At 43.9% G+C, this 17,144-nt stretch overlaps 1 protein-coding gene across 1 annotated transcript; it reads right to left on the bottom strand.

Moving 5' to 3' along the window:
• Window positions 1-942: 942 nt before the first annotated feature.
• MFSD8 (major facilitator superfamily domain containing 8) lies at window positions 943-13,917 on the bottom strand. The gene is made up of 12 exons (XM_086463900.1): window positions 13,826-13,917; window positions 12,134-12,219; window positions 11,080-11,123; window positions 9,662-9,902; window positions 9,230-9,343; window positions 7,691-7,835; window positions 6,976-7,034; window positions 5,758-5,866; window positions 3,987-4,121; window positions 3,505-3,608; window positions 3,155-3,405; window positions 943-2,416 (listed from the first exon to the last, which is right to left on the bottom strand). Exons 1-12 carry the CDS (start codon window positions 13,915-13,917, stop codon window positions 2,201-2,203), a joined length of 1,596 nt encoding a protein of 531 aa, XP_086320026.1. The 3' UTR covers window positions 943-2,200.
• Between the last annotated feature and the right edge of the window lie 3,227 nt (window positions 13,918-17,144).

Here is a 17,144-nt window from a genome sequence, read left to right as displayed (position 1 = left end):
GGAGCAAGTCAACCTTGAGAAGAGGTGGGGCAGCACTGCATGTTAAAGAGTTGCAGTATCAGCCACACTGATGATCTTTACTCCAGCCATAATCTAACTCGTGGTGCAAGCTAAATGTACCAGTAAAGCTGAAGAACGCCTAAGCAGCAGGCACCAGCGCACAGAAAGGCACCTGTGTTTAGAGAGAACCATCGGTGGGCTTGTAAGGAACAGCGTGCCCCGAGTGCAGCCATGTTCCATTGCTAACCACAGTGAAAAGGACAAAACAGGAGCCCTACCTGTGAGGAGCAAGAACGTGTTTTGTCAGAAGGAGAGGATGACAATCCATAACAAGCAGGCCATAGCTTAAAACACCGCTGACCTAGGAAAATAAAAACAACTCTCATGGCCAAAGACTTTCAAACCTTGGTTTCTTATTTTACTCCTTATATAAACACCTTAATGTGCCTGAGCTACCCCCTTTTAGGGGTAGTCTGTATTGCTCAGGTATTCACCGCAGAACAAGGGACTAGTTCTAGTTTCTAGAACTAGAATCTAGTTTTATCCTTAACCCTTTAAATAACTTACAGCTAAAATAATCCCTCCCACTACCCAAACATCTTCTCACTCTTAAGCTGGAAGTCAGCTAGCCTGAAGAACAGCAGTAAGAACCCCACAGCATACATACTTGCAGCACCAACTGAGGGGCAGAACACAAAATCCTCCCTGCGTTAAGCCATTTTGAAAACTCGTGCGTTTTCTCCTGACTGAAGTAAGTTTTGGTTGCTCTAACTCCAAGCACTTCATGGTGCAGTCTGTTTTCATCCCCAGAACACAGTGTTTCTGGTACTGTTTATTGTGAGTTAACATATAAAAGAAATGCTTATAAAGGGAAGTCCTTTCTTGTAACATTTAGTGATTCTGCAGCAGGAAAGCCCAAGAGAATAAAACTTCTGTATCCCCTTCAGTCAGTATTGAAAAAATAATCTTTTAATTCAGTAGTCTTTTAGTGTTCGAACAATTGATTACATAGGAATACTTAATTACAGTTACTAAATTCAGTAAGCATCAAATATTAGACACATTAAACAGCAGCTACAACTCTCGTACCGCAGTTATTCCAGATTTTTTTTCCCCAGTAGTATTGAAACAGATAAAACAAACCCATACAGATGAGCTTAGGCCCCATTACGAAGGAAAATTATTATTTCATTTTTAAAAACTACCAATGAATGATTCAAACATTGTAAATTCCTGTTTCTCACAACATATTATCAGAACAAAATGAATCTACAAGTAAGAGTCAACACCCAAGGAGCCAGTTTCCTCCTTTTTACCTGACGTTAACACTGGTTGCTCAGCACAGTGCATTGGTTCTCACAAACGACAACGGAAGGGTCAACTACCTCAGTGTTTCCTGCTGGTAGCAAAGTTAAGGAAAGCCGTGCATGCTTCAGCTCGGTGCAGGTTATCTTCCTTGCTACAAAAAGGCATTCAGCAAAATGGTAGAAGGGAAATTGCATGTACGGTTCACTGTAGTTCAAGTAACGGCCACGGAAGCTGCGATTTTCGATGGCTCTTAACCAACCCGAATACCCAAATCCCACATCAACCGCCTGTGCAGTCGGCACCCACCTTCCCTTACAATTCTGTCCCGTTTCATTTGACGTCCTGCAGAAGATGTCTTGACACATAACAGCTTCCAAAGTCAGACACGGAGTTATCAACCAGTGCTTGCCAGCAAACTGAACACCAGAAGGTTCACTGCAGTAGTGATGTTTCCATACAAAGTGCATGCAGCTCAACTAATCTTGTAGTTACAAAAAGAGTTACTAATCCTGATTCACAGAATCAAGATAATATTTCTTTTCCTTCTTTCTGGAAAGGACACACATAACCTCTGACCTTTACAGCTGCATTCAGTACACACCATTTAAACCATACACGCTTCAAATGTGCCGTTGTACTGATCTAACTTGTTCACATCCCTTCCTCTGCTGCTGGAAAAGCAGAATACGAAAGCTCTCTTGCAGCAGGTGTAACCACGTATTAGGATATGACCAAGTTATGTGTCCTGTCAATGCATAAGCACAGGGCTGCAGCTCGTAGCGTACAGCCAACGAGGTCAGTGGTTAGGTACTCCTCATTAAAAAGCAGTAATAAACCAAGTATTATTTCTGGCGGGTTTTAATTCTTTTTTTCGGTTGTTTTAAATACTTATTTAACAGTTCTCTTCTTGCATCCTTCCGTATCTGACAGAAAATGCAATTAGTCTCTTGTATACTATCTCCAAGAGTAAGAGAGAGACCACAACTACGCCACAGATTAAGCTAAACGCCCAGCGTGGTCCCAGGTGAGTGTATATCTGGCTCACAAAAACAGGCCCAAGGATTCGTGCTCCACTTCCCGAGGCAGTTAACCATCCCATGTAGACACCCTACAGAAGATCAAAAGCTCATCTTAGTGATACAGGAGTTAGTCGGCTAGCCAATAATCCCCACCAATTATCCGAAAGAGAAAACTTACAAGTGTTCAAACAAATGCTTATCTTTCTTAACGCATTAAAGATGCCGAGTACTTTGTTTCCAAGAGTGCTGCTCAGCCTCTCTAAGCATTCATTTGAAGGCTCCACTCCACTGAGCTACATAGCCTATAGGTTTCTTACAAAAACGCATTCTGGCTCAAAGCACTTGGTCTCTTACAGCACAATATAACTTGGAAAAAATGAGATAAGTAGTGAAAAAGGAAGAAAATTTTTTGTTAAGCAGTAATATCAGCTTGCTATGTGTTTCACCACTGTAAAATGTCAGGAACGGGAGGTATCACAGCATTTGTAGTCTTTATATAATATCCTTAAGTAAGAGGACCGTTATGGCGTACTGACATTCCAAATACACAATTGATCGTTACAAAACTGACTCTTCCAGAACAGCTCTGAAAGTCACAAGCTTTGGGCTTAGCAGTTCTGAAATTTTCATGCTGTAAGATTTGCCATAAATCCTTGCTTCCTAATTCCTCTAGGGACTTGCCTTGGATCTTAAAAAAAGAGTTCCTGCAAACTTCTGCCCTGGTTGAAACGCAGTATTACTCGGCTGATGACAAAAGGAATTTTAGCTAGATCCCTCCTTCTAATAAAGAGGGTGAGCAAATGAAATAAACTGGGTGTCATGCTTACCTGAGGCTTTGGTCCTAGAATTTTTGAGTACAAGGTGTAGGACATGACATTACAAACTGGATAGCCCAATCCTATCAGCACGTTAGAGCTGATATACTGGGCCAGATAGATCATAGGAGTCTTCAGGCACCAGGACTGTGTGACGGGGCAGCCTACGGGTTCCACTGTGTGGTTGGATGGAAGCTGCAGACTCCAGAAAGGCATTAACATTTCTGTGGAAGCTGTTCTGGGAATGGAGTTATTCTTTATTTCTGTAACAACAAGTTATGTCTACCGTTAAGAAAAAAATACAATAAAAAGCTTCCCAAAAAACCCATCACGACGACAGTTTAGTATGACTTGAATTATACCTTGCCACTGGATATTCGGTAGCTTTTTCCCCCAAGGCAGTAAGATAAAGAATCCGACCAAGACAATCAGTAAGCCTCCATGGAGTATGGCACGCTCACCAGTCCTATCAAACAATGACATTACAATTAAATATAGCATTTAAGTAAAATTTAGGAAGGTGCTAATAACATAGCCCATTAGTTTGTGGAAAAGATGCCCGACCAAAACACCGCCAACAAAACCCGCCAAATCACAGGAAATTAAAAGCTGTTTTTCCTGTGATTCAAGGGTAAAAGACAGACAAGGGAGGGGGTTATGTTAACAGAATAAAGAACAACCACAGCATCATGGCTGTGTCAAAACTGGAAGCACTTCCTTGTCACAGTAAACCCAAATTCCTCAACAACGAAAAATTCAAGTAATGCAGATTTGGCCTTGCCATAATGCTTCTCACACTTAGCTGATACAAGCAACAAAATTCCAATAAACTCCAAAAACTTACTTTTTAGATAGTGTTTTTACCACCATGAAAACAACAACCGATTCAATGCCGACCACACTAAGGATTATTCCATTATAAAAGACGGCTTCTTTCCTGGTCCAGGAGTACATATCCATCGTCAACGGAGTGGATATACTAAATTGACAGAGCAAAATGACATTAATTAATTAAAAAGAAAAGCTGCTTCTACACAGCAGTTTCCATATATATACTGTCCCAAACAACCAACACAGTGGTATAGAAGCCTTTCCTCCTGAAGGACATATAGTTATATATGTCTATATGTTATATATGGCTAGTTATAAACTAATCCTGTCATGCATCATTTATTAAAAATAAATCATCATTTATTAAAAATAAATCCATGAGACAGAATTCACAACTGCATTACACCAGCCATAGGCTGAAGCATCACGAATCTATTTCATGAAAAGGTGATAGAGATAAAGCAAAGCAATGGTAATAGAGAGAGAAAAAAAATAATCACGCCCCATGAGTATAAAAAATAATAAACATTTAATACTGTTTCAGTTTTAGCGACCAACCAGCCACCAGAACTCAGTTTTCTAAAAATAATGCAATTAAGACAAGAGACATATTTTTAAGAGAAACTTTAGCTATGTTGGAGTTTAAAAATCTTACAAAATGTACCTTATATCCTCAAAGTATTCTATAATTTAATAAAAGGAAGTATACTTCCATCTGAGGTAATAAAGTTCATAGAATGGTTTGCATTGGAAGGGACCTTAAAGACCATCCAGTTCCAACCCCCTGCCCTGGGCAGGGACACCCCCCACCAGACCAGGTTGCTCCCAGCCCCATCCAGCCTGGCCTTGAGCACTGACAGGGAGGGGGCAGCCACAGCTGCTCTGGGCAGCCTGGGCCAGGGCCTCACCACCCTCACAGGGAAGAATTTCTTCCTAATATCTAGCCTAAACCTGCTCTCTTCCAGTTTGAAACCGTTACCCCTCATCACCACCCTCCCTGATCAGGAGTCCCTCCCCACCTCTCCTGTAGCCCCCTTTCAGCACTGGAAGCTGCTGTAAGGTCTCCCCGGAGCCTTCCCCAGGCTGAACACCCCCAACTCTCTCAGCCTGTCCTCACAGGGGAGCTGCTCCAGCCCCACAAGCATCCTTGTGGCCTCCTCTGGACCCACTCAAGCAGCTCCATATCTTAACACTGGGGGCCCCAGAGCTGAACGCAGCCCTGCAGGTAGGGTCTCACCAGAGTGGAGTATTTTCTTATATGCAGAAAATTTGGGAGTGACAACATACCTCTTTGGGCAAAAAAATCGTCACGTAAAATAGCGTATTTAAGAATACAATTCCATTAACTATATCAAACGATTGTTTTCATCATTACTGAAATAATCATTACTAAGAGCTTCACTGAAGCTTTCGGAGCTAATCGGAATCATACTGAGAAATTACACAAAATTAAAATACTACATAAGGAACAAGGAACTCAAGACAGTTTTCTCTGAACACTTTAGCTAGCCCAAGTTAAGCTATTTTTTTAACACTTAAGAAGTTGAAGATATGGGTTTGCATCCATTCAAAAGCTTTTACACTGATGCTTTATATACTACAAAGCATATTTTCTGTTCTTACTGACCTTTAATTAATTACTCTGTATCAGTATACACCAATTTGATTGCGTATTGTTTGGGACTTCTATTTCTGAAGAGTATGGTTAAGAAAATGAGTGCAACAGAAGAGCCTTTACATGCACATCCAGTCTAAGTATTTTGAGAGAAAACAGACAAACTTACGTTTCAAAGACGGCAAACACAAACAAGATGACAAAGAAAAGCAAATTGAGTGCTACCACAGCAACATGGTCAATGGTTCCTTCTGCGTCCTGATCCGGAACACCACTTTCTGCAACAAAATAAAAGAATAATCTAAACTACAAACTCAACTTTTTTTACACAACCACAAATTACAAACAGGAATGATTTCCTTACTCTGTTAAGTATTTAGCATGCAGGTTGGTGGGCAGCTAGGCAGTTATATTTTGATGACCAAAGTATAATGTTTTTAAATCAAAATGGAATTGTTGAAATTTCAATTCCTCTGACAATGAGGGAAAATGTTTTCCAAACTGGTGATACCACCTGCTGTCCCAACGTAATGCTGGGACTGACAACTCCTGTGCGGCAGCAAAACGAGCAAACTTCTTTAAATATCTTAATAACAGAAACTGAAACACTTTCTGTTCCTCTTGCAAGGTCAAAAGTACACAACAGTAGAATTCTCTGCACCATCACAGAGCCTTTGTTCCTTTAACCTGTGCATAGCAGTTTCATACGCAGAACACCCATGTGTGGTGTGAACACACAGCTCCCTTCTTAAGCAGAAAACCAGGACAATACTGAAACTGGTGACTCCCACAGATTTTAAGAGGTTTAAGAGCATCTTTTACACACTTTTTATTCTCCAAGCGAAAAGGATACGCCTTTTAAAAACTTTGAACTGTGCAGGAAAAGGGTCTATACTGAAGATAAGCTGTTGCACTGTACCTGGCAATTACTGCACTTCACTCACCAACCCAAGTGACTTACACAACACACACCTTTTAATAAGATGCCGTATGTGAAAGCCGATATGCAACAACAATATTATTCAGCATAATACAGCACAAAGGAGATTTATGAGTGCAGAGCAGAAATTAAGGGAAATTCTTTTGATGTCCAGATTCACTTAATCCTGTCTCTTGGAACAGACAGTTGCAGTGTGAAAATCTGGAAAGATCCATACAGTTGTTGGGTTTTTTTTTTCCTTCTTTGCTACCAGACAGCATTATGGACACCTACAGACACAATATGGACATGATGCAGTTTCTGGACCAGTTAGAAAGAGATGTAGCCCATTTTCCACTTCCAGTTCCAAATCCATCAGACTCCAGAATACTTCTAAGTGCTTGTATCTAATAACAGAGTACTTCAAAAGTATCATCACAGAGTGAGTTTTCAAGAAAACATAGATACCTTCTTCTTCAAAGTTGATACTTTTGCATTGCCGTCCCGTGTCATCCACTCGATGCTCTCTAGAAATTTAGAATGGCTTTCATTAATACCCATATTTTTTTGATCTACTATTGAGTCCATTTTCTGTTAAAGTATTTCTAAATGGCATAACCTTACATTCCAATTATTGCCAGCTCCTTTAAACATCATCTGCGTAGTCTCCACTAAACTGCAGTGAACACCACCATATTCAAGGAAGGAAATATTCTAGCAGGAGAATATCACACGTCTGTGTGCATCTCTCCCCTCCCCTCCCTGCCACAGCTGGGACAATGCATAAAAAAACCCTTCAAGATTCTCAAAGGAAAGACACAGACGGTGAGAACCCTACAGATAATCGAACCTTACTTCTCTTCAGAGAAAACACATGGGCAGAAGCCATCAACACTAAAAATGTATCAAGGCTAAATTAATAATCTAACAGCTCTAACTTTTCTCATCAGTTTACATTCTAGCCATAACATCATTCTAGCCATAACATCACCACGATTAATTTAAGAGCATAATGGAAAAGATATCTATTCAAGAAGGTAGAAACTCTAAAAAATAAGTAACGGCTTATAGTTTTAGTGCTCCAGATTTCAGGTTTATTCCTCCTCCTTCTGAGCAGCACACTGTTTGTTACAAGCCACCTACTAAACCAAGGCAGAATATTTCACTTTTTTGACTTGATTACCTGAATATGGCAAAGATGAGAATAATATTAATAACTCCTAAGAGAGCTCCAAATAAAACTGGTGCCGTATACATGTTCAGCTGCAGCTGAACCAACTTCCATGTTATTCCTTCTTCTCCAATAAGTGTAAAACATGTCTGGAAAACTGAAAAACATAAATGTAGTAAGAAAATCTTGAGAATCATTAAGAAAATATTAGCACACATATAGAATAAACATACAAAACTGGATAAGCAAAGTTGTTCTAATTGCTGAAGTAAAATTTACATATTATACCTGTCAAACCTTTTACATTTGGAGAATCCTACTCTAAACAAACTGGTGGATACTGGCAGGATCGCAACTAGCCAGAGAACTACTTGGTTACATACAAATACACTGTATAAATAACAGCATGACATTTAAAGAACTGGAACTGAATTCCGAGTGTACCAATTTGCTTGGCCACGTGCAGACAGCTGATTTACCCTTGGTCCTCTTCCTCCTACATGGAAAACCTTGGTCCTGGGACTGGACTATCCCTCCTGCTAAGGGCAAGCTAGAGAGAAAAGAAGTCGTGGGGTTCTTCTTAATTAAAATTTAAATCGGTGCAGAGCAAAGTATTGTAAGATCAGGTCATTTGCTTTCTACTGCTAGGAAACAGACTGAGAGTCCCTATCAAATTGGGAAAGGGAATGACCTAAACTTACACTCTATGCAAATCGCACGAAGAACGCAGATTTTTTTTTGCTGCCGTAGACCCTTTAATGCTCCACCAACAGCACCAGTAATAATCAACTGGAGAAAAAACTTTCGGCCCTAAATGTTTACCTCATTGTATTACACAGAGCACTTCAGCACTACTAACTGGATACTCTTAATCTCCAGCTACAGAAGACAAGTAATCAGTAAAGGCTGTTTACGACAAAATTGCTGGTCTGTCTGTCAAGGCAAGGCTAATGCAGTTCTCCCGTAAAGCAGAAAAGAGCAGATCAGGAGCCACAGTTCCGCCTCATCTCACAAACACCCCTGCAGCTCTTTGTTCCCTGAGCTCTCTGTAACACCTCTGCTACGTCTTAACGTTTTTGCCAATATGAAGATTTTTGTGACCGTCGCTACAGGATCAGAAAGAGCTGTTGGATGTTATTTTCTATGACGTGTGAGGCAAGGTGAAATTTTCAGTCGTTTTGGAAAGGTGGAAATGTTTGCCCGAGTATAGTAACGTTAAATTCCCTTCTCCATGAATAAAGTGCAGTTGGTCATGGACTATTTAGTGGGTACTGGTACAAGAGAGCATCTTGGAATTTGTTTTTCCTGCAGCCAGCAATCCAAAGCAGCTAGTCTTTAACTACAAACAATTAGAATTTCTTTGGACTAGAATATTTCGTTCATATCGGCATACACAAGTATATATGAGGGGATCCCATTTATTAAATTTTGATACGACTGACAAACCGTGCCTTAATATCCCCAACATCCAGCTGCTGAGGGTTCCTACTTCCAAAGCCCAATTTCATCCTAAAAAATATCAGAGAAGTGAGGAAAGACGACACGCTTTACCTGGCCCTAATATGAAGCCAACTGCTTGGCAGGCACTGGTATTGGCCATGGCACTTGTTCTTTCCGTGAGAGAAGTGGCACCCGCAATATACGATCGAACCACAGCCACGTTTCCTTAAAATATCAAAACCAAGACAGTGTTTATGTAAAGACTAAGTTGTATTCATAAATTATCCCGTTACATTTTTTTTTTAGGGTTTTTTTTTTCTTATTTTGCAAGAAAACAAAACCCAGCACTCCCTCTACTACGTATACACAACTGCACAATTACACAACTTTATTATAAAGTAGTAGTGGGCGACACTTTGCTTTGTTGAGTAGTAAGTTATCATTCACACAATGGTAAATCTGGTACTAAAATAACACGTTAACCATCTTACGCAAGACATAGAATGTAACCATTCTCAGAAATGTAAATCCTGCTGCGGTTACCTGCTCCAAATCCCACAAGAGCACGTGCAGTCAGCATGTAGTATTTGTTGTGTGAATGAGGGACGTGGACGTAGGCATACAGACAGTTAGCAGCAACTGAAATAGCGGTGGAAACCACGAGAGGTTCTCGCCTCGGCCTGTAATTGGACCACAGGCCGAACAGGGGAGAGGCAACCATTTGGCCAATGCTATAGGAAGCTATAATCCAGCCCAAGAAACTCGCATCTGCCGTCGGATCGATCTGCAGAAAGAAATCAATCAACCGTCTGGGGAAAGTACAATAGTATTTCGTAATACCAACCAAACCATTTCAGACCCAGTATCTGAAACACCCAAGACTTGGCACTGTAATCCTGAGGGTATGTGGTAGTGCAGCGTCAAACCCGAGCTGTAGCTAAACGGGTCAGCGTGTCCGCACGGCGTCGTGCGGTGTTTTAACGTAAATATACCACTCTGGGTCCCAGCAGCGGTTGTTTTCACCCAGCACTTTGGCTGGGGCAATAAACCTCAGCTAACTGTCTCCAGCAATGCACCAAACCAGTAAAAAGGGCTTTGCTGCTGAGACTGGGGATGGCTCGCTTGCAGCAAACTCAAATAGTTTTCATACAGCACTGCAGGTGTAGAGCCTGTAGCCCTGACTGGAGCAGTACAGTGGACAGTTTACACGTCAGGAGCAAGGAATCACTGAAGTCCTCTCTCTGCACATGCCTGACTCTGTCCCCATTTACAAGGCTGACGATGCATTTTCTTTTCTTCTCCAAAAACTGAGCACCGGCCTCAATTTTAACGACACCTCCAGGACCCTGCCCAGGATATGTTCTTCCAATTTGCTTTTGAAACTGCGTCCTACCATTCCAGGAGCAGTAAAATCCTAGCACAGATTAAAGTTTTAGAGAACTTTTATACCACTTTTAACAAGAACGCAACAAAGAGTGAAAAAAACCCAGCCAAAGTAAAAACACTATCCAGGAACACAGGGAATTCCCTGTTAAGAATATCAAGAAGGTCTACGTGCAACAATCTGACATTTACCGAGCAACTGCTACCTCCGGCTCCCTTTTTTTTTTTTTCCTCAAAATGTAGACAAGACTTGTATATTAAGCTTTAATACTACAGATGCATTCAGATTAGGAGATTTCTATTGATTCACTGTCCAAGAAAAGAATTAAATTATACTGGAAAACTCAACATCTCCGGATTATGATGTACCCTCACCAAATCAGGAAATCAGCTGACAGATTTTACATGAAATACCGAAAGCTGTCTAAGAGGATGGCAAAATCGAAGTCGCTTATAATCACCCATTTCCTTTTACTGCTTCTTTTCCTAAATAAGTTGCCAAGTTTTGTACTACATACTTTCTGAGCAGGAGTTTTCTGTTGTTCTTAATTAAAAAAAAACCAAACACATTTACAAACCTTTTGGAGATATGGCCACACAGACATAATTACAATTGAGAAACCTGCAAAGTAGTAAAAACATAACTGAAGTTACTTTATTTGCCGTGTTTACCCGTAATTTGCTTTACTGAAACAGTTACTACAGTTTCATTCTCCTGCTCCTTTATTACTGTCTAAAACTGAGTCTGCCACCTCAAAAACCTGTGTATTCTGTGGGTTTTTGTAAGGAGTGATCATTGCTCCTCACAGGAGGAACCATTTCCAAAAGGACATTTTACACACTATGCAAAAAAACTCCTATGAAAAGAACACGGATGCGCCAAGCAAATTGCACGGGATTTTTCCTCCCAACAGAAAGGCGACAAGGTCCTCAGAGTAAAAAAGAATTTCTTGATATACTGACATATTTGTATTCATTTATCAAAGGAATTTTAATTCACCAAATTAAAAAAAAAAAAAAAAAGACCACACAGAAAAATCCTGTGACTTCCCAGACCACTCCTAGGCCCACAGAAAATCACCAGAAGTCAAAAATCATCCAAAGTCTTGTTTCCAGGGGCAGTTATTTAGGAACAAAACAGTAATTTGTTCTGCAGTGGAGCTACAAAATCCTGCAGGCGAGAAACAAGCTCTCACACACATTTTGAAATAGATAACATACATTCCCACAAAGATCTTCCTTCTTAAGAACTCAGCATTATTTCTATTTTCATTCCCTGAAAGTTTCACTTCGGATGATAAAAGCGTGACCTTTGTTTTGGTTGGTGCTGAGCAATAACCCTACTCTGCCACCACCTTTTGCCCCGAACAAAGCCATAAAAGAAAGCTTTAAGTAATACGTCATTTAGCCTCAAAACAGACTATTTTTAAACTTATCTTATTAAATGTAATTTTCTGTTTGCTAGTCATACCTTCTCTTTTGAAGTACCAGAAATTGCACCTTTGTAAGATTCTAGCGGAAGAGCAGCATTAAAGGAGCTATGTAGCTGAACTCTAGCAAACCCTGTTAATTTTCAAACCCAAATATATTCATTACGGAAATAACATCCAAAATCCACCCGTGTTTACTCACCCACGCTACTGAGAAACATAGTAAGATACATAACCCAGATGGATCGCCACCTGCTCTTATAATGCTCTTGTGTTTCCACAACATCCCTGGTTTCGAAACAAAAGTCGAGAGAGAAAGAAATCATTATCAGATTCTCTTCTAGCTGTTCCCACAGGGCGTTGAAAACATCTTCCACAAAACCTCTCAACACAAGCGTGTAAATGGTTACGCAGGAATGGACTTCCACACAGCGACAAACACAAAGAATTTATTTTGGATGCAAGTTCATTTTTCACTGAAAAAACACCAGACCGGCAAATTAAAAAACTAATAGAAATGCTATCGCGTACCATCGCATTCAAATGTCACACAGAGAGAGCTTTATCTAGACAGATCTTCAGCTCTGCAGTCTCTTTGTAGAGACACTTTGGGGCATCACAGGTATCATGTTAAAGCTTTAAGAAGTGCACGTTAAACCACCTCACCCCTGACAATTTCTTAGAACTGTGACTTTAAAGCAAAAAACCCAACCTGAACAACTACTGATTAGACTAGAAAGTATGGCCAGTCTATTCTTACCATGAGAAAACAACTATACAATGGAAAACACGTGTAAAAGATACTGCTGAAGATTGTAAGGGCTGCGAAAAAATATTAAAATAGAAGTTACAAACTTTGTGAGCAGCAAGTTATTTTTCACAAATTCACAAGCACCTTCTAAGACCCACGTCCTCTTTCAGAAGGAAGAACATTTCATGGTTCTTCGCTTCCTTGGGTTTTGAAGTATTCTCAACAAAATTAGCTCTGTCCAAAAGATGCCCACCTGGGTTGTACATGCCTGAGCACACACAAACATTGTTCCTAGAGGTCACACACAGACTCAGGCCTATGCCCAATTTTAAAGCTGGCACCAGGCATCCCACAGCATGATTTCGGCAGTTCTTCCTTCAGAAACGTTCACACCATTGAAGTGTCTTGGTTCAGTGAAACCCGAACCACGTAAACGGTGTTTCTAACTGCACTTTGTCATCTCATTGCCCATCGCACAGCGGAAAAAGTCACCCATATGCTCCGCGCAGGCTGAATTGGGTTATTTTCCAGACTTTTGTTACATCAAGCTTGAGGTACAAGAACGCTCGGCAAAGGCAGCAGCCGCCCCCACACACTCAAGAGACTGTTTTCCTGACCGAGGGACAGAAAGAAGCCACCAACCGCTGCCCTCACAATTAAACACCGGGCCTTCAGCACCACAATAATCGATTTTCAGGCTTTTTAGAGCTTTCCCAAGAGAGCGCGTTTGGGGGTTTTAACAGACGGGACCGGCCCCCGCCGCGCCCCGCTCCCCAGCCCGGGGCAGACCGCAGAGCCGCCCGCCGGTCCCACACCCCGGGAGGGCGCAGAGGGTGAGGGAGGCGGCGCCGCGACCCCAGGCCACCGAGCGCCGGGGGAAGGCGGGTCGGTGCGTGCCCCCCCCCTCCGCCGGCTGCCGCGGCGGGCGGCTTCCCTCAAGCCTCGGGCTTTGCTCGCGGGGTAAAGCACCCACGCAGGAAGGGGACAGGGACTCGCCACCCACGGGTGGTTCCCGTGGGGACTCCTGGGGTGTCGCCTCACCCCCGGGAGGGACGGGAGGCGCCGGTTGGCGCAGCTGCCCTCCGCCCGCGGCACCAGGAGCCGCCTCAGAAAGGGCGGGCGCGGGAAGGAACAAGGCCCTACCTGCTCTCCTCCTCCTCCTCCGCCTCTCCGGTACCCAGCAAAGGCTCCTGCCCCTCAGCAGCCACCTCCGGACCGGGCACCGCGGCCGCCATACCCACCCGCGGCCGCTGCCGAGCCCCGTAGTGCCGGGATCCAACACACCCCCACCCCCCCCCCCTCCCCGACCCTCCCGGCCGCCCTTCGCGCCCGGTGCCGCCAGAGGGCGCCACCACCTCCCCTCCTCCCGCCCGCCCCGCGCCGCTGGTGGGCGCTGCCGGCCGGGCGCGAGGCCCGGGGGCCGCCGCCGCCGCCAACCGCCGCGGAGACCGCCGAGCGCGTGACACGGCGGGCGGGGCGGGAAAGCGGGGAGGTGGCGGGGGGGGGGGGGGGGGGAAGCGCGGGTCACGTGAATAGGGCGGGGGCCAGCAGCCGGCCTCCCTCCCGCCCGGCCTTGCTGAGCGCCTGCGCGCGTACGTGCGCGCGCCCGCCCGCGCGGGAGGCCGTTCCCGCCCTTCTGCCACCTCCTCAGTCTCCTCCTTCCCCTCCTTCTTCCCGCCCGGCCGCCCATGTGGTACCCCAGCACCGGCAGCGCCCGGCCGTCGGGTGAGTGACCTTCGCGGGACGGGACGGGACGGGTCGCCAGCCCGCCCTCCCGGGGAGCGGCGGTTCGTTTCCGTGCGGCTCTCAGGTGAGGGCGAGCAGGAGATGTGCCCTACCGGGTCTTTCCCCTCCCCGCTTCAACTGGCCCCGGGGGGCGCTGCGGGCGCGTCCTCGCCCACCGTTGAGGTGGCCTCACCCCGCGGTGGGCTGCCGACCCCTGTCGTGGCTCGGCGGGGCGGGGGGGGAAACACACGGACACGGGGGTGCGGTGGGCCCCCGGGGGCTGAGGGGCTGCGGGCGGCCGTGCCCCCGCCGCGCTTTGGGGCGGTAGCGGGCCGTTGGGCGCCTCCCGCCTCCCCCCCAGCCCCTTCCCGCGGCCGCTGAGGGGAGCTGCTCGGGGTGGGCCGAGGGCCCGGCGGCCTGAGGGGCTTTCCGTAAGCCGCTGGGGTCGGCAGGGCACCGTCTGTCGGGCCCTGCACTTTGGACCAGTAAAGGTTGGGGTTGGGCTCCCCACCTGCCGGTAACGGAGCGCTGAGCCAGCGGACGAGAGGCAGGCAGGCAGCGGCGGGGAGCTGCTCGGCGGTCGGTGTAAGGCTGCGGGCTTAGGCCCCTTTGTTTATCCGCGGGCTGCTCTGTGTGTGAAATTGCTGTGTTTCTGACTTATCGCCTTGACTTCTTGGCGATTTATTATTTTTTTAATCCCTCTTTTTTCTATTGGAGGGAAAACAGAAAAAAAAACGCTTGACCTGACATGAATTTGAAGAGATATTTTTTTTTCTTTAAAACAAAACAGTAACTGGGCAGGAAATTTAAGGACTCAGCCTTCTAAAAGTGATATCTACCTTCTTGGCTTTTTCAGGTTGACTTCTTGGTGGGAGCTGTTCCATATTCATGTATAGAAGCAGTAGTCTGGGCCTTTAATAAAGTCTTTATGTAGTTTTCAGTGGTGTTTTTCTTGTAACTGGAGCTGCGTGCACTGGATAAAAAGGAACAGCTGACCTTTTATGTGTTGGATTTTGGATGAATTTTTGTGACTGTTTCTGTGAAATAAGGGTACACAACAAAAATTTATAGTTGACATGCAGTCTGAGGGTTCTGGGAGCAAAGGAAAACACTCTTCCAGGAGCAAGAGCCTAGTTATAATTTATCTGTAGGTTTCCTTGTATTCTTCTCTGGAAAATACTATTTTAAAAAGTAGGGGCTTTTTTTTTTGGCGGATCACTTCTTAACGTGCCTTTGTATCTGTTACAGTTTCTGTTCACAACTTAAAATTACGTAAAGCTTACCATGTTAGCAGTATGTTCATTGAATATTTATAGCCCAGGTACTGTTTCTTGGGCTACACAACTATGCAGCATCTTTATCAGGTCACTGCTTCCAGCTGACCTGCCTTACAAAGGGACTATGGTGTGACATGTGTGGTTACAAGTGGTGGAAATGCAGTTGCATTCCAAAACAAGCTCTGCTGATCCCTTTCTCAAGTTCAAACACTGCTGAAATACATTCTTTACTTCTACTGTGAAGTTATAAAACTTCAGCCTCCAGCAGTGGTTTTGCCTTTTCTGACTGTAAAAGTATTTGTAATTGTCTTTCCATGTAGACATTAATAGGCAGTGACTGAAGTGTGTCCTACCCTTTTGTTACTAAGATAAAATGGGAGGATGACCCCTGTTCTGTCTCAGTAGTATTTCTGAGGCATTCTATACAACATACTTCATGTACTTGCAGTATTTTTTTTAGTGTTTGCTGTACTCTTTCCAGTAGTGGTTTAGTTTTGAATCTGATTAATTGGAATTTCCTGAATTACTTTAGAGTTTCGATCAATGAAATAGAATGCAGGATGAGACAACTCTTTCACCTCAATCAATCTTGCATTGAAATAGAATGCACTTGTCTAGAAACTTGTTTTGGCATTCCCTTGGTGCAACAGAGAGAGCTTATCAGGCCAGCCTTCGAACTCGCAGCAAAATCAACATCTACATGTTTTCTCTCTTATTTGGCTTTTATTTTGGAGAAGATTTAAATAAAACAAGACAACCAACCGAACAAAACAAGCAAGGCAGCTTTGTTAAGTATCAAAACATGAATTAATTTTTTTTTCCCCAATTACTGGTGAGCAGTGTACCAATAGAACTGCAAATCTAGTTTTAGTATGTTTTTGACAGCATAGATTTACTTTTGCATGTGCTCACTCTGAACTGCCTTCCTAGCCCCGTGGAGGGTCTGCTCTGTATTGCTGTCCCCACCTCCACCACCCAGTTCTCTACTAGCGCCAGGCAAATCCCAAGCTGTCCTCCTGCTCCAAAATGGGAGGAAGGACCTTGCAGAGGCTAGCCAGCCTTTCCTGTCTGACCCCACCACAGCACTTGAGGGCAGTGGGGATCTCCAGAGTGGGCACGGAAAAAAGATTGTATTGAGGGTGTGATTCCATCAGACCAAGCAGATACAGATCTGAATAATAAGATGACACAGTTGGCTGTTTGGGACTGGTGCAGTAGGAACTAACACTTTGTGGTGTTAAGATAGAAGGTCCCCACTTTGGTGTTCTGGTGGCATTTATTTCTGCCCTGTAATGACTGAACGTAGAACCATGGTGGCTTTCTAGGATGCTTGTGCTAGTGTTCCAGTACCTGAAGTTGTCTATAATTTGATAAGTAATTATGTATATAATTTGATAGTAACTTATGCTAGATGTTAAAGTGTTTTCCTTTTTTCTGTGTATTGATTCTTAAGTGTTGTC

Source organism: Leptosomus discolor, chromosome 4, assembly GCF_034619465.1.
Source record: "Leptosomus discolor isolate bLepDis1 chromosome 4, bLepDis1.hap2, whole genome shotgun sequence".
In the NCBI taxonomy this organism is placed as follows: Eukaryota; Metazoa; Chordata; class Aves; order Leptosomiformes; family Leptosomidae; genus Leptosomus; species Leptosomus discolor.
This window is presented reverse-complemented; position numbering and strand designations above follow the sequence as displayed.

What these genes read in the sequence shown, in the direction of transcription:
- MFSD8 (XM_086463900.1), bottom strand. Translation starts at nt 13,917, where the DNA reads ATGGCGGCCGCGGTGCCCGGTCCGGAGGTGGCTGCTGAGGGGCAGGAG. An exon ending in TATCAACTTTGAAGAAGAAG is followed by an intron (nt 5,867 to 6,975) that starts GTATCTATGTTT and finishes ATTTTGTTGCAG; the next exon opens with AAAGTGGTGTTCCGGATCAG. An exon ending in GTGTTTGCCGTCTTTGAAAC is followed by an intron (nt 4,122 to 5,757) that starts GTAAGTTTGTCT and finishes CTGTCAATTTAG; the next exon opens with TATATCCACTCCGTTGACGA.